Consider the following 22841-nt stretch of genomic DNA (forward strand, 5'->3'; position numbering starts at 1 on the left):
AAAATAATATATAGAGCTACAAGATGTACTCTATTTTGGTTATTATTATAACTACAGTCACAAATAATAAATATAAATTACAAATTAATGAATTTTTGATAATAAACTTTATTAATAAACTGTAAGTCTTGTAGATTTACATATAATGAGCTTTAAAAATAATTCATTTAAAAACAGTATACGAGTATATAGAGCTAAATGATGTACTCTATTTCCATTATTATTATAACTACAATAACTACTAATAAGTACAAATTACAAATTAATGAATTTCTCAAAGACTTGCATATAATGGGCTATAAAGATAATCATTTAAAAATAATATATAGAACTATAAGATGTCTTCTATTTCGGTTATTATTATAACTACAGTCACAAATAATGAATTTTTGATTATAAACTATATTAAAGGACTTGCATATAATGAGCTATGAAGATAATCCATTTAAAAATAATAGATAGAGCTAAATAAGGTACTCTAATTTTATTACTGTTATAACTACAGTCACAACTAATAAATATAAATTACAAATTAATGATTTTTTTATCATAAAGAATATTAAAAGACTTGCATATAATGAGCTATAATAATAATCAATTTAAAAGTAATAGATATCTAAATAATGTATTCTATTTCTACTATTATTATAACTACAGATGAATTTTTAATAATAAATTATATTAAAAGACTTACAATGAAATATAAAAATAATCCATATGAAAATAATACATAGAGCTAAAAGATGTACTTTATTTCTATTATTATTATAACTGCAATCGCAACTAATTAGTATAAACTACAAATTAATGAAGAATAAACTATAATAAAATAATTTGTTGGGCTAAAAGATATACTCTATTATCACTATTAATATAACTATAAAGAAAAACTAATTAGATAAACTATACTTTATTGAATTCATGATTATAAACTATATTAATAAACTTTTATGAAATGAGATATAAGAATAATTTATTTAAAAATAATATATAAAGCTAAATGTTGCACCTAATCTATTTTCATTATTATTATGACTACAGTTCAATAATTCTTTCAAAAATAATATCTAGAGCTAAATGATGTACTTTCTTTCGGTTATCATTACTATCTAAAGATGTCTATTTTATTTATAAATTAATTAAATAAATTAGCAATCCGTGAATAATTTTATAAAAATTACATATTTATCAAATATTTGTCATTAGTCTTTGTTACCTGATGATACTACATGTTCAAATCTTTAATAGAGTATCGATTAATATAATTGGGATTTTCATATTTATTTATTTATTTATCTATAAATCTGTTAAGTAAGTTTAACTATGAAAAATCATATAGATTATATAATATGACGGTAGATATGTTGTGCAAATAAAAATAATTGCAAAAATGTGCTTAAAAATAAAGTGAGAATTTTATTTTTTTTTATTTTGATAGTTTTAAAAAACTTATGTGGGTATTCCAGTGTAGAGCGATGAGTTTTAGGTCATTTTCAAAGTGTCGTAAAAGAAAGCAATGAATGTTTTTACTATTCATTTTTTTACCACTTGTTTATTAATATTATTAGAATACAAAACAAAAATTAAAAAATAAAACAGTTGAAAATTGTAAAAACTGGCAACTGATGAAGTGGGTGGTCTCAAAAAATTGGCACCTCAGTCTTGACATGATTTCAGCCCTCCTAGCCATCGGAAATGCAAAAAATAAAAAGATTATTAATAAAGATAATTAATGATGTCGCAATCGCCCGAACTAGCGATAAGTAAAGTTTCTTTTACTGTTATTTTGAGTTTCTCGATTTTTTTAAAAATAGTAAAAATTGGAATTTGGGGATAATCCTAGTTCGGGCTATATATAGGTCTATAAACAAGACTCTCTGAACATTTCAAGTGAATCGGTCGATTAAAACTCGAGAAATCGTGTCAACAGTTTAAATAAATTATTTATTAACTTTTTGGATTCAAGTTAATTGATCCACGTTTCCGGGTTTCAAACCGTCGCAACTCTATTAATTAAGTATGCTCTATTAAAAATTACAGCTCAATTACAAATCCCTATTATTTAAAAAAAAACTGATGTGAGAAACTAACAAGGAGCAATGAAACGACAACAATAGATAATTTGCACTATGCATATCATCAACTTATTCTAGTCAATGCGATTTTTTTTATTTATTTCAATATGAGTTATGAAATAAAATGTTTGGAATTTTGTGTTCCATATTGGCGCTTTGGCTCGTGGCCATAGTATATGATGCGAAGCCCTATTTATTCGGCTTGGACTCGCATTTAATTTAGTTATATTTAAAAATTAAAAATAATTTTTAATTTATTGTACCTAAAAATGCGAACTTTCATATTGGCGTGTTCTCAGGAATATATTCACGTTTTAATTTGATACATGGAATACTAATAATTCCATGTTTAGTATGTGCAAAATAGGGAATTATCTACAGTTTATTTGAAAAGAAAATAAAAGTCCCAGCACGCAACACCGCTAACCTAAATATTACGCCTCCTAAAAATAGAAATTCGTAGGTATAAGATCGAGATAACACTTGTTTGCTAGACAGGCGCCAAATAAATTAATTTACAAATGAGTGAATATTTTCTATTATACACGAAAACAACCACATTTTACAAAACAAACCCTTGAATCAACCGCTGATTTTTATGATCAACAAAAATATGAGAATGTTAATATAAGGATAAGGGTGAGAGTAAGGGTTTGTTTTTTCACACTTCGATATTTTCTTCCAATTAGATATGGCAATGAGCTTTTGCAATTATTAAAAGTAAAATAGTTTTCAATTATTTATTCAGAAACTACTTTTACTACTATTAGTGAAGAGACCATACGTTCCGGATTGGCCGGGACGCCCTAAATTTTCACTTTGAGTCCCTGATGTTTCTAGAAGCAGTATTTGTCCACGAATGTCTTAAAATTATGAAAAAGTTGTTATTTTCAATATTTATTTGAAATATATTTCTAGAATTTATTTTATAAAGTTTGAACCAAACAAATTGTACAACAAAATATAGGATTTGAAATAAACACCCCAAATGCGATAATACTTATTTAAGTTAATTATGAAGATAGTGCAAAAAAGCTAAAACGATTATAGTTCAGAAAAAAATTGATTTTTATTATATCCTTAACGTTTTGGTTACGTAAAATTTTTATTTTAAAAAATCATATTTAAGTTATCTATTCCCTGTCCTGGAAAATCATGCGCCGGATTTGAAATAAATATATGGTCACTATGGGACTATTATGCTAAAGAAAAGACAATAATATTTTGTTTATTAAAATTGCATGCAGTTATTTTAAGAGCAGATTCACTATTTTCCAATAAATAATTAACTTCCCGTAGGGTAGTTATAGTAATGGGCCAAAAATCGAAAATAAAATTTTTTGCATTTCTCGACGTTTTGAAGGTTTCTGAACATTTTGGCATACCTAGGAAAAAATGGATGTGTGTGTGTGTGTTTTGTATGTCCGCATTTTTTTGTCCACGTTTTCGGGGGCACGGATCAACCGATTTGAATGGGTCAAAAAACATTAGACTCCTATTGATAGGCAGATGTGCTGATTAATTTTTGGCAAAGGCAGGCCCAGCAGTTACGGGCATAAAGAGCAAACAGTGCAGAAAATAGAAGTCGAGTTTTTGAGAGAATGGATCATTCGATTTGAATGATCTAAAAAACATTCAATTATTAATGATTGAGAGAAGTGGTTATTAGTTGTTGGCAAAGACAGGCCCAGCCAATAGTTCAATATTCCTCGAACATTTCGTTACGGTACGGGAAGTTCCAGCAATTTGTCTTAAGGCACGATGCCATACACCCAACTAGTTTATTAACTTCCCGTAGGGTAAGTTATAGTAATCGCAAAAAAATCGAAAATGAAAATTTTTGCATTTCTCGACGTTTCAAAACCTTCTGAACATTTTGGCATACCTTAGAAAAAATGGATGTATGTGTGTGTGTGTGTGTATGTATGTATGTATGTATGTATGTATGTATGTATGTATGTATGTATGTATGTATGTATGTGTGTGTATGTATGTGCGGATACAAATTTTCGTCGACGATTTCGGGAACACGGATCAACCGATTTGAATAATTCAAAAAACATTCGATTTGTATTGATAAGGAGACGTGCTGATTAGTTTTTGGCAAATGCAGGTCTAGCCGTTCCGAAGATACGGGGCAAAAAGTGCCAAGAACGGTACCTCCGTTTTCAAGAGAACGGAGCGTCCGATTTGAATAATTCAAAAAACATTTTACTTGTACTGACAAGATGTAAAATTGATCAAATTTTCATGGAGGCAGGTCTAGCGGTTTCGGAGATCTAATGAAAAAAGTAAAAAATAATGCCATTCGGCGGTTAAAAATTATCATTAGACATATGCACATCAAATTATCAGATATTTTATAGAGATTTTAACAATAAGTATATTTTTTTTTACATTTTTATGGGTTCCGTACCAATGCTTATGCGTTAGACGGCGGCGCGGCACATGCGCGCTTTGACATTTCGTCTCTAGGCAGTTCAAGCAGTGCGATCGCTTTGAAAAAAAGTTCAGAATTTCCAAAATATGTCAAAATGAAGAAAACATTTTTTTCAAAAAAATTTTTTGTATTCAAAAAAAATTTTTTTTTTTCATATAATTTTTTTTTTCAAAAAAAGTAATTTTTTGTCAAATTTGTAGTTTCTCAAATCTATTTTTTTTAATTAAATTTTTTTCAAAAATGTTAATCGTTTTTAAAAAAATAATAATTTTTGGTACGGGAAGTTCCAGCAATTTGCCTTAAAGCACGATGCCCTAATTGCCTTAAGACAGAATTCCACTTACAGCTAGTTTTTTAAATACTTATATGTACACAAAGAACATACGATTTAGAACAAACAATATTCGCTTTTTTGTACTACGCGTTTTAGTCGGCTATATAATCATGTCAATTCTTATAATTATTGACAATTCATAGAAATAAACTAACATATTTTTATTTTATTACACATGTTATAAATTACTTCAGCGAAAAACGTAAAATATCATTGCATGCGACTGTGTCAGTATAATTACATACATACACTCTGTCCATCACAGGCTATATATTATATTAAAATTTTTAGTTATATTTGAGTAAAAATAAATTGCTTATTTAGTACATAGATTGGATTCCATTTTAATGAATTTCATATTACATTTTAAATTATTCAATTTATGTTTATAATAAATACCATGCTTTCTAATTTCAATTACATATTGATCCACCAATAAATAATTCAACTAATTGTGAGAGGTGTCGGTGAACAATAATTATTGAGCACTGTTTATTAATAATATATATTTTTTCACAAAAACAACTTTTATTCTAATTATCGGTGTTTTCATTTTCAACATACCATATCATACATATACCAATAGATAGACAATACATTAATATACATGTACAATTAGAAATTGACTGTGACGAGAAACTTTCTAGAGACAATTAAAATTTATTGTAAAGCATTATTTTTATTATTAAATACAGGCCGCACAGTTACAATTGATAATAATTAAAATAAGAAAGACGATTATATTACTGAAAATATTATATTACAACAATAAATAATGTATTTTAATATTATGGCAATTTAAACATTATTCTTGTATTATTTATATTGTTGACTTTGAATAATAATGTATCAACCTATGATCAACCTTTTCACAAGTAGAGTCATTTTCTAGTTAATTGTCATAAAAATGTTTGGCAAGATTCAAAGTTCAGGTCAAAAAGTATTATATATCTTGAACAGTTAATAAATAATACTTGAGAATCTTCAGTATTTGACTCGTGAGTTTATTCATTAATATTAGGATTTTGAACACATTTTGTACTATTTATAGCACATTTTTCATAAAAATCATTACCCTAGCGATTCAATAATATACAAAATTCACAATCGTCATAAAATGTATAATTATAATTTAAAATTAATGTTTAGTCTTGTCAAAATAAAATACAATAACTTTTAGTTTATTAACTTCCCGTAGGGTAAGTTATAGTAATCGCAAAAAAATCGAAAATGAAAATTTTTATATATCTTTACGTTTCAAAGGTTTCTGAACATTTTGGCATACCTTAGAAAAAATGGATGTATGTGTGTGTGTGTGTGTGTGTGTGTGTGTGTGTGTGTGTATGTGTGTGTGTATGTGTGTGTGTATGTGTGTGTGTATGTATGTATGTGTGTGTATGTATGTGCGGATACAAATTTTCGTCGACGATTTCGGGAACACGGATCAACCGATTTGAATAATTCAAAAAACATTCGATTCGTATTGATAAGGAGACGTGCTGATTAGTTTTTGGCGAAGGCAGGTCTAGCCGTTCCGAAGATACGGGGCAAAAAGTGCCGAAAACGGTAACTCAGTTTTTAAGAGAACGGAGCGTCCGATTTGAATAATTCAAAAAACGTTTCACTTGTATTGACAAGATGAAGAATCGATAAAATTTTCATGAAGGTAGGTCTAGCGGTTTCGGAGATATGGAGGAAAAAGTAAAAAAATGAGCCATTTGGCGGTCAAAAATGATCATTAGACATATGCACATCAAATTATCAGATATTTTATAGAGATTTTAACAATAAGTATACATTTTGTTAACATTCCTATGGGTTCCGTACCAATGCTTATGCGTTAGACAGCGACGCGGCACTTACGCGCTTTATATTTTGTCCCTAGGCAGTTAAAACAGTACGATTGCTTTGAAAAAAGTTCAGATCTTCCACAATATGTTAAAATAAAGAAAATTTTTTTTTCAAAAAAAAAAAACAAAAAAAAAATTAAAAAAAAATTTTTTTTTAAAAAAAAATTTTTTTTCAAAAAAAAGTAATTTTTTGACCAATTTATAGTTTCTCAAAAATCTTATTTTTTCAAAGTAATTTTTTTTTCAAAAATGTTAATCGTTTTTAAAAAAATAATAATTTTTGGTACGGGAAGTTCCAGCAATTTGCCTTAAGGCACGATGCCTTAATTGCCTTAAGACAGAATTCCACTTACAGCTAGTTGTAATTTGATTTGACCTTTTGAAGGAACGTTTCTAGCTTTCCATTACTTAATTGTGATATATATATATATATATATATATATATATATATATCGTATATATATTGTTATAGAAAATCTAGTTGAAATAAAATTTCTTTTAAGGTTAATTTTTATATGATTTTCCACATACATATATCTATGGACGATATAATATGGTTCTTTGTGCAACGAGTACATTTACCCGAAAATCGCAATTGAATTGAATTGAATTTTGTTTTTATAGATTTTCATATTTTGAAAACGAAATATCCTGAAATCCTGAAATGTTATATAACAAAATTATCGTGAATACCATTTATAATTGTTCATCTATGGTCAATACTGTACAAGATAAACTAATAGGGTAGGGCACAAGGTTCCAATTTTACTTTGAGCAATTGAAAATCAAACCAATTATGTCACAACAAAAAACACGTATCAAATAAACAACTATCTGACTTTGTTCAGTAAAATTCCATCTACTTCATCATTGTAGAAATGTGTTTATTGCTGTTTTTCAAAAATTTGTCACAAGGTTCTTCTTACCCTATAGGCGGGGTAAAAGAGGACATCCAGAATCAAATAGATACAATATTTTATTTTTTAATTTTAGAGGAATTCTACTATATAATATTATTACTACAATACTCTATATAATTATTCAACCAATGCAAAATATACAATAACAACATTATTCAACCAATGCAAAATATAAATTTCATGGGTACATGTTTACAGAGATAACATTGTAAAAGATTATATATGTTGATCTGTTATTTTGTCAGAAATAATCATCAGCAGAGTTGGAATAACTATTTATTTAACTTATCTCTTATAAAATTACTTTTTTTAACTTAATTTACATTTTCCGTTTCTTTTTTTTTATTGTTTACACTTTTGTCAGGGTAAATGGTCAGATGGTCTTTTTAACCCGCCCACATGTGAGCTTTTGTAGAATCACAGTATTAGAATTTATTAAGAAAGGGTATAAAAATTAAAGAGAATGGAATATGATGAAAGTTAATATTGCATTGTAGAACCCCGATTAACCTGACTAATTGTAGTCGATAGGCATCCGGATAATCAAAAATCCGGATAATCCAATGTAAGAAGTATAATGATGTGTATTTATCAAATATAACAAATGCATACATAGATATCAACGAAAATCAATGTTTAATAAGAAATTAACATTTACTTATGTATGTACATATATATTTTCTTATAATTAGATTATATTACATACATATACTAAACAGCAGCATAAATCGTGCAAAAATTCGATTTATGTACATACATATAACAATGTCGCGGTTGGTAGTCCGGATAATCGCAAATCGATATAACTGAGGTCCGGATAATCGAGGTTCTACTGTATGTTGAAATTAATATGATTATTCTTATTGAATGTAGAACTTCAACTAAAAATAATAATATGTGTGGCAAAATTCTGCACCGAGGGAAAAAAGTATATTATGCATAGAAAAGTAAGGAACCGATAAAAACTGCTTAATTTAAAAATTCCATTAAAAAATCGTACGTTGTGTGCGGCAAAATATTATATTTTGCATTTCATTCTCAGTGGGGCAAATATAGTATTATCGATGCAACTATACGATATGCGATATAGCATAATTTATATCGATTCCCTTCACAAGAGACTAGATTTCAGTGCGATAAAAATATTATTGCAGGCTCGATCTGAACTAGCCGCCGACAGTGTAGGTATAAAATACAATCGATCGCGGCCAAATACGGGGTTTACTTGCGTCATCTGATTCTGCATGACTCATATTCATTTCATTTCACTTGTCTATGTAATGGATTATGTTTTTTAGCCCTTATGCGAAATGAATAGAATTTTTACGACTTTCCTCCACTAGGCTCTGAAATTACTTCTTCATGTATTCGGGAAATTTGACTGCAATTGCCTTACGTACAGAACTCTTTAGAACTAATTATAATTTACACGAGTTTTAAAAGTCCTGCTTCAATATAAATGTTTCTCTACAAGTTACAACTTAGAACTGGTACTGAACTAAAAAAAATTTATTGATGCCCGATTATTAGACTCCCTTAATACATATATCAAAATCAACAGGCCAATTCTCTGATAAAATGGAAATGTTATGGTAACACTATGTTAGAGGTCTATTTTCGTATGAATTGATAGTAAAAACTGTCAAAAGGCTATGTATTTGCTGCACGATGTTCCAACTTAGAACAAATACTAAACTAAAAATTTTGTTTATTTATTATTATGAATATGACCGATTATTAGACTAGACTCTCTTAATACGTACGTCAAAGTCAAGTAGCCGATTCTCCTATAAAATAGAAATGTTATGGTAATACTATTTTATGGGTCTATCTTCGTATGAATTGGTAGAGAAAACTGTCAAATGGCTATGTATTTGGTGTACGATCAGGGGTTATATATATAAAACCCAACTTCACGTGCGTGTTGTCAATGAGACATCAGGAAGGTGTACTTATGATCAAATTATTATTTAACATTTGTGCGTTTTATAGGTTAGGTTCTATGTGTGCCTGATCGCACCGCAAATGCACCGCTTTTCAACAATTCTTACTACTAATTCATACGAAGATAGACCCATAACATAGCCTTACTATAATTTTTTTTTTATCAGAGGATTGGTCCCCAAATTTTAAATTATACATCTGTGGATATCGGTCAATACTAATTATTCTTTGTTCTTATTTATTTGAAAATTGTTTTTCCCAAACAAAATCTAAAATTTGCAAAAATCTCCTTGTTGATGCGGTTCACCATTCTGATTTAAATTAAATTATAAGTTTTTTTGTTAATAATCAATTTTTCTATTTTTACTGTGTAAATTGTGAATTACCATAAACATCAAAAATGAAATAAAATTATATTATTGCACATTACAAAACAAAATCTGAGGTTTTGAGGCAAAACAACAAATTTCAGACGTCACTAAACAAATATCAACATTTTTATGACGACAAAATAATGTCAATTAATTAATGAATTTTACTAATTATCCAATTATAAGATACTTGTAAGGACTATAGAGACGTTGCTACTGTCAAATACCATCACCAAAATAATTTATTGAGTGATTATTCTACTGAATTTTGATATACAAGCCCTTACAGATTTTAAATTGTGTTTTTTTATAGATGTTCCATAAATTTCTTATAATAATTATTTTCTTTATATATATAAAAAATAATTACATTGATTAATATAAAATTAGCTGTCATTATCTATTGTAAAGTTATTGGGTAATTGAAGTTATATTGAGAATTTGGCTCTATACTCGCGAAAGGTGTTCCTATAATGTTCTCTGTACAAATATTAGCGTATATAATATCTCTATATGAATATTAATATGTTTATGACGGCAAACCACTAGAAATTTATTATCTAATATTATTGATTAGTTAATTTTTAGACACTATGTAGGGACGTTTGGACGTTACTACTTTTAAAAACCATCGCCAAAATAAATGATGACTGATAATTCTGCTGAATTTTTACATACAAACCCTAACAGATTTAAATTATGATTGTATTTTATAGCGTTTATGATTTTCTATTTTGTATATGAAAAGATAATTTCTTAGTTAAAATTCAAAATTGCTAATGTCTATTGAAACGTTAGTAATGGTTATTAATAGAATAGAACGGGGCCGAAAGGTCCACGACCAATATCTTAAAAACTAGTAAAGTTAGGACTTTTTTTAATAACAACATTTGAAAATAAAGGGTGAAATGTGTAATGTACCTTAATTCTTACGACGTTGCTATCAGGCTATGTTTGAGAATCTATAACAAAAGTATTTTTCCCGTTGTTATTTTTTTGGTTGTGAGCACTGTTGTTTAGTGTACGTGACCTTAATATGTTTTAAGTATCCGTTATTTAATTTACGTTATAAGATTTATTGTTAATTCTAAGTTAGATTCAACCGTTTTCTTATATAGCCCCAATAAAAGCTTACTCGTGGATGGGGTAACAAGGACCAACTTTAAATTAGGTTAAAAAATTAGGTTTTAAATTTTACAGTATAGAACTACCTGACAAAGGTGTAAACAAAAAATGTAGAAAATGAGAAAGTTAATTGAGTTAATAACATCGCATTGCAATAAATACAAACAACCCTCAAAGTTATATAAATTATAACTGTATTTGATTGATTCTGAAAAAAGACTTTCATTATCTACTTTTGTCAGGAGATAATAATTTGTTTTGTTTTATTCTAAAAATACTCTCAACGTTGTCTCATATTGCTATATTTGATTTTCAAGTGGATTTGTAATGAAAAATAAAGTAGATACCGTGTCAAGTAATAAAAGCGCTTTATATAATCCCCTGCAACCAGCGATACGGCATGCATAGGAAATCGGTCTTGTTGAAATTATAGTATTTCCCTCGAGTCTAGCGCCACTATGGCGCTTACTTACATTTCCATTGCAATTGCGATAATATACAAACACATGCTCAGATTTTCACTATATAACAACCGTTATATTGTTCCTAGTAGAAAATAATATAAAGATATATTTAAAGTTGTTTAATTTCAGCCCTAGCAATTATATAAATTTAATATCATTTCATCATAATAAAATTGATTTGTTAATAAAAAATTATCGTCATAAGATTGTTTTTAGTTTGAAAGTTTTTCATTGCATTATTATTATTGCATATGTTGGATATGATACAATATATATAATTATGTACATGACTCTCTACTCTAATGGTATTTTACATTTCCAAATTTTTTCAATTTCACTGAATGAATATAATTAAAATAGTAAGATCAATATGTAACAAATAAGAAAAACTGTTAGCAGTTTTTCAAAAAAAAAAACACATTTGTCCGTGTTTTTTTTTTTTAAAAAAGCATAATAAAATAATGAACAACGTATAAGGAAGGAGAAAAAAAATTATCGTCATAAGAAAGATTTTTTTTATATTTATATATTTATAATTATATGCTCAAGTCAATGCTATAACTATAATCTGAATCTGATGATATTGAATTTCTTGACTCCAAAACCATAATGCTTCACAGCCTTGTAAAAGGTTTCAAACGCTTTAACAATAATTTATTATTTAGATATGAATTATTAAAATTTTAACGATTATAATTTATAGGGACCGATTCTGCCGCATAACAGAAAAATGTTATGGCAAGGCCATATTACGCTCCAACTTCCATACATTATGCTTCTGAATCATACTGAATACTGTCAAAACGTCATGTATTTGCTGTGCATTCAAGCGTTTTACACATAAATTGCAACGTCACTTGTATGTTATGAAGCGGGGTCAGAAAGACCCTGTTATCTAAGATCGTTTTTTTGACATTTGTGCGGTAGGTAAGATTTTTTATCTAACAACCTGAGGAAAACGCTTGACTGCAGAGCAACCACATGGCTTTTGTCAATATTTAGTATGGAAAGTCTTCATATCATAGCCTTGCCATAACATTGACCTGTTATGCGGCAGAATCGGTCCCATATATAAGGTGTCTCAGAACTCAACGTCAAGCCCCAACAGGGTGATAGTATTTATCGTAACTATAAGGAAAAAAGTAGAAAAAGAATCCCATTTAGTTTGAAAATTATGAGTTTTTAATTTTAAGAGTTTTTATCAAACTGTGACCATTTTTTGGTTATTGTGGTTAATTTTTATTAATTTTGTTTATTCAAACTTTAAATCTGTGACTGTAAATAAGTCAAAAATAATGACGCAATTGTCTCAAGTTTTTAAAAATTAAGACTTTTCATTGATCTATGAATTGAATTTTTAAAAAATGTACTGAAGTGTGTTGGCAAGTTTCATCAGAAGTTGAAATAGTTTAAGGTTTAAGGTTTGAATAGCTAATATTAATAATTTCAACAAAAAATTATAAATATGTGTAAATTTATAAAGTGAAACTGGGGGTACTTCATATGTACTCACAAAAGTAACCATCTATCGGTCGAGGTATTTTTATTTTTAAAAATAAAGGAACTTATAATTTTAGTTCAGAAAAATGAAATTTTAATATATATATATATATATATATATATATATTTATTTATTATTATATCCTGGCGACATTAGTCTTTGGGCTCCGCTCCAGCTATGAGTATAAGAAAAATTTTGTTACCTAAAAATCTTAATTAGTATTGGAACTTTTAGACGTTCTTCTTGAATTCACGCCAAGTGAATTCTTAAATTACAAACACTACAAAAGCACCTCAATTATCGCAAAAGAAATTATCAGTAAATTAACTAATTATTAGAAACTTTACTACTAGTTTCCGACATCCACACACATACGCATATATAAAATATTTAGATTTGTTTAAACCTTAATATTATCATTAGCAGACGTTTTCAAACTCAAATTTGCATTTTTTAATTGGCTTTATCAGTTAAAAATTGTTTTAAAAATAAATTTAGCTTATTAATTAAGCTTTTCAATGCTCTTATGTTTTATATAGTTATTAATTATAATGAGCTTGATTTATTATTTTATTGGCACGTGTACATTATAATGACACATTATAGCTTTGTGCTCTTTATATTTATAACTCATTACATAAATTAAAAACAATCTATTGTACAGAATTGTAGGTTTGTTTATAGATTGTAGGCAACATGTTCTAATTTTTCATAGATTATTTTTATTTATGGCGCATCCTATATCCATTGTACAAAAGTGCTTTTGTATGTTCTGTATTATTACGTATATTACATAATTCTGTTACATGCCATCAAAACCTATAAAAAATTTGCACATATTGCAGATTATTACTTCTGAGAAATCATGTTGTATTTATTTCTGTATACACATGGTAAGGACTTTACACTTATTGCATTTTTAATTAAGTTATAATAACAATCTTAAATGTAAAAAGTAGGTTGCTCAAGTTTATTATGTAAACTTATTTACAAAAAAGTTGTTATCGCATTAATAGAAAATAGTAAACTACATATTGGAATTATATTTACACTACATTATTTTACATGCTTAAAATCGCTGATAACATTCGCAGAAAATTTTCCCACGACCGATCTAAAATGTTTATAAGCATGATATCGAAACAATTTCTTTATCGAAAAGTTTCATGTTTTTGTTTTTTTATATTTAGCAGTAATTCCAAATGTTGGTGTCACGATTAAGAAATACATATTAAACTCTATCCTGCGCTAAGCGCACACACTGACATCAAGCAGTATTGATATCAGTTTTTATTTAAAAATATAGATAAAAAACTTTTGCAAGTGAAAATTGCCATCCAGCACTGTTGCTCAAAAAAAAAGTTATAAAGGTTTGATGATTAGTATTAGTAAGTATAAACCAATATGATGTTGAATGTTTTTATAGATCACAATACAAAAATGAAAATTTTGTAAGTGACTATAACGAAGCCAATAAAAAATAAAATTTTTAAACAGATGTTTGACAAGGCAGACCCATTAAGGAAGACGAACGTCGTACTTTGCCTAATTATATGTGATACTTAAAAAAAACTATTGTCGAAAGCAATATAAAATGATTTATGCATGAACGTATTTTACCACTAATATAGCAAAAATTTCAAAAATTAGACTTATGCCGAAACATGTTCTCGACATTTCCTAAATTTAAGTTATGCCTTATAATTTAATCCGCCATTTATGAAATAAAGTGGCGGATTTCCATCTTGCGTCCGGGATTTTTCTAGAAGCAATATTAGAGTGGGATTCAGTTTTTTGTCCCGGATTGTCTAGAATTTTTAAAAGCATAAGAGACCTACTGAAAAAGAGAAATAGTTCAGAAAAAATAAAAAACAAGTAAAAACTTGATTTAATTTTAAAAAAACTTGATTTAATTAAAAAAAAAACGATTTGACTTCAAAAGTTTTAAATTCATAGTTTACGAGTAACTGATGGTCAAAATTTGGGTAAATTGTGCCATTATTTTAGAATGTGATTCTAAAAATGTTATTTAGGTTTAAATGAACAAACTAATAAAAATTAACCACAATAAACAAAAATAATAAAACTTTACCACCATAAATAATAATGAACCACATCAAACGAAAAATGGTTACAGTTTGACCAAAGCTCTAGGTTTTACGTGAGTTTTAGGTGATGGTTATAATCAATTCTGTCACCTAGATTCGATTATAGACGTTGAGTTCTGGGACACCCTGCATGTATATACACTCTATATATAAAGATCAAATGAAAGTCCTTATGTCCGCGGTTGCCAGGGGGGCATACAGCTGTTACCAAAATACTATCGTCGAAAATAAACAAAAACAAATGAAATGATATAAACAAATGAACGAAAAAATAATTATTTTTATGCGTATTTTTACATGATATTTATGAAAGTTTTTATAAAATTAAATTGTTTATGAAATTAAAGTATTTATGAAAATAGTTTAGGGAGGCGAAACAGTTATTTTTTAGAATGGAGAGCGGCGGTGCAAAAAGAAAAGGTTGGAAATTATTGCTTTATGTTATTATGTTATTATATTTGACATTGAATTGAATATCAAACATTTTTATGAAACACGTACAAGTAAATGAGTTACTGAGGCTTACCTGTAATTTTCTAACTTCCCGTAGATCAAGTTATAGTAATCGCAAAAAAATTGAAAATGAAATCTATATCTTCACGTTTCAAATGTTTCTGACCATTTTAGCATATCTTAGAAAAAAAAATGGATGTATGTGTTTGTGGCTGATACATTTTTTTCTTTATTGACATAATATTTTCATATCTCAGTCAGGCCGGGGTTCTTGGTATAAGATATTATGGAACAATTTTTATATATAGATATACATATATATCTATTTCATTCTATGTAATAAAATTTATTCATCCTTGCATTTAGTCAGCTATTTTTTATTTCTCTTTCAAATCTTCCTCGACGTTTTCGAGAACACGGATCAACCGATTAGAGCAGATTAGTTTTTGCCTTAGGCAGGTCCAGCTGTTTCGGAAAAACGGAGCAAAAAGTGTCGAAACAAATTAAAATTTTTCTAAAACGCAGTTTTTTTAATTTTTTAAAAAAGCCAATTTTTTCAAAAATTTCAAAATACTCAAAAATTTATTTTTTTCATTTTTAAAAAAAAATTTAAAGCTTCTTAAAAATTTTAATTTTCGGCACGGGAAGTTTTAGCAATTTGTCTTAAGGCACGATGCCATGCACCACTAGTTTTTTTTTATATTTTGAATATATTAACTTCCCGTAGGTTATAGTAATCGCAAAAAAATCGAAAATATTTTTTTTTATTTATCTTTACGTTTGAAAAGCTTCTAAACATTTTGGCATACCTTAGAAAAAATTATGTGTGTGTGTATATATGTATGTTTGGATACAACATTTTGTCCACGATTTCGGGCGCACGAATCAACCGATTTGAATGATTCAAAAAACTTTTGATACCTATTGATGAAAAGATGTGCTGATTAGAAGACGGGTCCAGCCGTTTCGAAGTTACGGGGCAAAAAGTGCCAAAAACGATAAATAAGTTTATGAGAGAATGGAGTACCCAATTTGAATGGTTCAAAAAACATTTTACTTGTATTGACAAAATGAATAATTGGTGAAATTTTTGGTTAGGTAGGTCTAGCGTTTTTAGAGATTCAGAGGAAAAAGTAAAAGAAAATGATATTTGGCGGTCAAAAATGATCATTAGACATATGCACATCAAATTATCAGATATTTGATAAAATTTTTTAAAATGAGAACTAATTTTGTTACAAATTTTTTGAGGTCCGTATCAAGATTGTTAATTTTTAAAGTTTACTTATAAAATTTTCAGATTTTTTTTTCTAATTTTCAAAAATATACAGAGTTTTTCACTTTAAATATAAATTTTAAATTTACAATTCAGTTTGAAAATATATACATATATATATATATATATATATATATATATATATATATATTTTAAATGCGTTATTCTGATCCTCAGATGGATTCATTCGGCACCTCTTTCTAATGTAAATTTTCTCAAGTGTTTTGAGCGATAAGATCGTCACTGCATATTTTATGAACGGTAAAATATATAGGGATTATAATTATCTATTTGAAAATGTTTAAATTAATTATTCCTAATCATTGATCAATATTTATCGATTACTGTTTTTTTTCCTCGAATATTTAATTGTGGTACGGGAAGTTCCTGCAATTTGCCTTAAGGTGTCTTACCAAACCAAACCAAAAATTATTATTTTTTTAAAAACGATTAACATTTTTGAAAAAAATTTACTTAAAAAAATTTCTTTATTTTGACATATTTTGGAAATTCTGAACTTTTTTTTCAAAGCAATCGTACCGCTTTAACTGCATAGAGACGAAATGTCAAAGCGCGTAAGCGCCGCGTCGCCATCTAATAGATAAACATTGGTACGGAACCCATAGGAATGTAAAGAAAATTTATACTTATTGTTAAAATCTCTGATAATTTGATGTGCATATGTCTAATTATCATTTTTGACCGCCAAATGGCATTTTTTTTACTTTTTTTACTTTTTTTATTAGATCTTCGAAACCGCTAGACCTGCCGTCATGAAAATTTGATCAATTCTTCATCCTGTCAATACAAGTAAATTGTTTTTTGAATTATTCAAATCGAACGCTCCGTTCTCTTAAAAACTGAGTTACCGTCTTAGGCACTTTTTGCCCCGTATCTTCGGAACGGCTAGATCTGCCTTTGCCAAAAACTAATCAGCACGTCTCCTTATCAATACGAATCCAATGGTTTTGAATTATTCAAATCGGTTGATCCGTGTTCCCGAAATCGTCGACGAAAATTTGTATCCGAACACATGCACATACACGCACACACACACACATACACACATACATCTATTATCTCTAAAGTATGCCAAAATGTTCAGAAGGTTTTGAAACGTAAAGATATATAAAAATTTTCATTTTCGATTTTTTTGCGATTACTATAACTTGCCCTACGGGAAGTTAAAAATTAACAACCTATATAATGCGAAAGCTTGTACCATTTTTAATTACATGAGTATGTAAATCGAAATGTGAATGTATTGGAGAACGGAATGGGAGGTGTCTGTTATCTTGCATTCTTGTAAACATGCATTATGTGTGGTAGATGAATCGTCTCTATATCGCGTTACCGTTACAGAGTCAGTATTAACTTGTCACTCTCCTTATGTGTATTCTTGTACCTTCGTCGTTGACTAGTATTTACTGGAATTTAAAATAATCATTTTTTTACTCACTTCAAATTGGGTTCATTGCACCGAAGTTTAAAAAATACTACATGCACTTATTCCTGATTGGTGTTGATTTTGGAAATTGGTCATGTGAGCAATGTGTTGACAAATATAGAAATTGAGAGTATTTAATAATTGTTGCGTGATTTTATAAAATAAATGTTGTGTTGAACAATATTTGTTGTGGCCAGTAGCGAATATTATGAAGTTTTTTACATTCATAATATAACAGGTGTTCATCTGGTTAACTGCGATAAATCGATGCGAAAGTGACATATATCTTTTGTTTTTTAAACTGACTTTTCTACATTAGTAAATTTTAGCTTTCTTTTTTAGTGCTTTACATTTTCTCTTCTCTTATTCAATAGGATTAATCTTTAAATTTCCGTAGAGTAAGTTGTAGTAATAGCAACAAAATCGAAAATGAAAATTTTTATATATCTTTACGTTTCAGAGGTTTCTGAATATTTTGGCATACCTTAGAAAAAAAGGATGTATTTGTGTGATTGTGTGTATGTGTGTGTGTGTGCATGTGTGTATGTGTGTTCGGATACAAATTTTCGTCGACGATTTTGGGAACACGGATGAAACAATTTGAATAATTCAAAAAACATTCGATTCGTATTGATAAGGAGACGTGCTAATTAGTTTTTGGCGAAGGCAGGTCTAGTCGTTCCGAAGATATGGGGCAAAATTTTTGTATATCTTTACGTTTCAAACTCTTGTGAGCATTCTGTCATACCTTAAAAATATGGATGTGTGTGTGAATATATGTTTGTATGTATGATTGGAAGCAATTTTCCGTACACGAGAGCAGGGATCAATCGATTTTCATTTAACATTATATATTTTTATCGGATAGATTTTTTTATTCTTAAAGAAACTGGGTAAAAATACAAATGAAAAATGAAAGAGTGCTTTTTGCTTTCCTTATAAAAAAGTTAAATGTTGTGATTAGCGTTTTTGTTTTTGTCTTTGCGAACAAATATTTAAATAAATAGTATCTATTCTAGTTATAATTTACAGTGTTAGTCGTATATGACTATTAATAAGGTGACCATATTTTTTTGCATGAAATCCGGGACGGATTATAATGTGTGTGAGAGGGGAGGAGGGGGGGGGGGGTGTTGATAGGCTAAAAATTTATATGCAAATTCTTTCGGTTCAAATTTTCTAGTTGAAATATATTTAAAAAAATATTGGCACACAAAACATTTTTAAAAATCTGGAACAATCCGGGTCAAAACACCTAAAACCGGGACAAATATTGTTTTAGAAAAAACCGGGACGCAAGGCGGAAAATCGGGACTGTCCCGGTCAATCCGGGACGTATGGTCACCTTACTATTAACCTCATCTATTTTCTTAACTATAATTAACCCTTTCCACTCGCATGCCGCCGCATGCACGAGTAGAAAGGGTTAATATATACTCTTTTGGGTGCGATAATTTTGCAATATTTTCTACATTTGTTATCATTTTGAACAGTTTTCAAACATTTTATATAAAACATTCCACTATTTAACAAGTTTGAAAAATATTTTTATGCCAACAGAGACTGTTTTTTTGGCGCATGCACTTTTAGCATAACTTTCATATCGCTATAATTACTTTTATCAGTTTGCTCAAACACTTGCAAATCCAAGGAAAAGTTTTGATTTCTTACATGCATAAATTATGGATTACGCTTGAAGAATTCAATTTGGAACTTATTAACCTTATTACTCTATAGCAAAATTTCTTTATATACTGTATGTTGTTACCTTTCTAGGTTTCTACAAACAAAATATTTTTATTTACACAGTTTATAATTACTATAATCAGTTGCTATAATTACTTTTATCAGTTTGCTCAAACACTTGCAAATGTGAAAAGTTTTGATTTCTTACATGCATAAATTACGGATTATACTAGAAGAATTCAATTTGGATCATATTAAATTTATTACTCTATAGCATAATTTCTTTATATATTGTATGCTGTTACCTTTTTAGGTTTCTGTTTCTACAAACAAAATATTTTTATTTACACAATTTAAATTTTAAATCAACGCTCAAATATATATACTGACATAAAATCAAACACATTTTAAAACTAGTATTCTAGCCAGCATGATGTATTTTATTTTTTGAATTAGCTTGTATTTATTTTATAGTGTTTGTTAGTTGTTTCCATTATAAAGTAGTAAGTTTTTGATAATATTTTTTATTTTGATTGCTAGAGCGTGTAACCAACATCAACTTTATGTCCCAAGAAACGGAAACACCGTGGAACAGAGGTACTAACAAATTTATAAATGCATACTAACATTTACTTACATATATGTTTGTTATTTTTACTAACCCATTTAAAAATTCAGAGAACGGCCTTCTCAGCTACGAAAATCCTAATTATCATCTAGATCCGGCCCGGTTCGACGATGCTCTGAATTCCAATTCGGAACTGTACGATGATTTGTATCAAGAACTAGATTCCGTTTGTAATATTTCTTCTAAAGAAGTATTGGAAACTGGAGCAAGTCAAAATTGTCCAGGACGAAGGAGTTATGCTACATTGGATCTCAACTCGATGGGGGTTGATGTATCTACTGGACCGATCACCATGGATAACAGGTAAACATCTTCTCATGATCTATTGGTTATCAAACTCAAATATTAAAATATATGCATCTTTTTACAATGCTATTATTATTATATATAATTTGCATGTTAAAATTTATTGATTAGATAAATATATATATATGTATTAGGGTGGTCCTTAACAAGGACATTTTCGAATTTCTTTGCTCTCAAGGGCGCCAATGCTTCCAAATGAATAAAAAATGAATCTCTTAATATATTAGCGAATTAGCTCTTAATATAAACATTTAGATAGAGCGCACACCAATTGAAAGATTCTTATATTTGTTATTAACATACGTCATTAAGTAAATTGTTGCGCCATCTGTATATTATTCGTCAACTCAAATATTATGCCATATAAGAATATTTATAAACCGCTTAACCTCTACTTTTTGGAAAATTTAAACATTTTGGATTTAAAGTTTCTTTGTCTACTAAGATATGATTAGTAACGCCCTTGGTAATTGCTGGTCATATGGATAGTGAGATAAATTGAAGTTATGTCATCAATCGTATGGCACAAGGCTTGCGGTTAAAAAATTGATAAATTATTTAATTGAAGTATGGACGTTAACATTTTTCTAAGATTATTATTAATTTCCATTGACTATGGAATTCAAGTACATCGCCTTGCATTTATCACATGTAGTATTAACCTAGAATTTCAATTTATTTCCTTTGGTTGGACAGGTAGTAAATATATGTATATGATATGTAAATATTTGTATGTGTATTAATACAGGCAAATCTAAGAATTTTAGAATTTTTATAAGTTGATACAATAATAATTTGAAAGTTGAATCATTTACTTAACATTTTAGACGGATCTGCCGTATAAGTAAAAAGCGTATAAATATAATAGTTGATATTACCATATTTTATAGATACTCGTTCATCTGCGCTAGACGATCATTTTTTAGTAACTCAACTTGTATAATTCTTATAACTAAAAAGCCAATCGAATATAATGTTATATGTCTCGCAAAAATATTTGCAAGATTAACAAAATATATTTTCCATAAAATATATATTAAATGACTCAATTCTTTAACAGACTGGCCGAAAATCACATATTTTCTGAAACTTTGAAAACCGATAATAAGCACATGTCCGATATAAAATCTAGTTTATCGAATGAAGATATATATGCAGTACCCGTAAAACGAAGAAATGAACCATCTACAGAAAAATTATCGGAAGTTTCAACTCCAGAAAAGGGTGAGACTGAAGATCTTCCACCCGGCTGGGAAAAACACGATGGTGAGGAAATAATATATGTACATGAAAATTGATTGCATTAAGATTTTGGTTTTAGATGCTAATCGAAATTGATTGTTATAATAATATAATATACATGACTTATTATATAATTTACGATCTCTTTATATATGTAATTTTTCTCTAGATAATGATGGACCTTACTACTGGCATATAAAGAGTGGAACAATACAAAGGGAAGCACCATTGATTATGGCAGATGATGCAAGAAGATCATCTACAGATATTTTAGATAGAAGTAGTAAACTAGAAAATAGTCTTATATCGTCAGTAACACGCAGCAGTACCAGTTCTGCTTTAGATCAAGAATTAGATGAAAGAAAGAAAAGAGAAGGCTTAGCTTATAAGTAATTAAATAATAAAATTCTGATCTTAATACAATAAAATTTATGTAAATATTTATAAATTTAAATTCGAACTGTTTAGGAGGAGAAGTTATCCAATCCGTCCAGATCAAGATATACGAGATCGTCCAATAAGGTTTGCTGTGAGATCTCTTGGATGGGTGGAGATTGCAGAAGAAGATTTGACACCAGAACGGAGTAGTAAAGCTGTTAATAAATGTATTATTGATTTGTCACTGGGTCGAAATGATCTGCTAGATGTAGTTGGTCGCTGGGGTGATGTAC

The 22841-nt window shown here is 28.5% G+C and overlaps 1 protein-coding gene across 1 annotated transcript in view; it reads left to right on the forward strand.

Annotated features, from left to right (window-relative positions):
* The window catches only part of LOC113378490 (protein Fe65 homolog), a 144325-nt gene that overhangs the window by 117882 nt on the left and 3602 nt on the right, over positions 1 to 22841 (forward strand). Inside the window, exons 2-6 of the mRNA XM_026619026.1 lie at positions 20535 to 20591; positions 20673 to 20925; positions 21989 to 22194; positions 22340 to 22559; positions 22639 to 22837. Coding sequence (XP_026474811.1) covers positions 20535 to 20591; positions 20673 to 20925; positions 21989 to 22194; positions 22340 to 22559; positions 22639 to 22837 — 935 coding nt within the window. The remainder of the gene's footprint in view (positions 1 to 20534; positions 20592 to 20672; positions 20926 to 21988; positions 22195 to 22339; positions 22560 to 22638; positions 22838 to 22841) is intronic.

This window comes from Ctenocephalides felis, unplaced genomic scaffold (genome assembly GCF_003426905.1).
Source record: "Ctenocephalides felis isolate EL2017-DRISC unplaced genomic scaffold, ASM342690v1 CF-g0.4_SCAFFOLD_01886, whole genome shotgun sequence".
Taxonomy (NCBI): domain Eukaryota; kingdom Metazoa; phylum Arthropoda; class Insecta; order Siphonaptera; family Pulicidae; genus Ctenocephalides; species Ctenocephalides felis.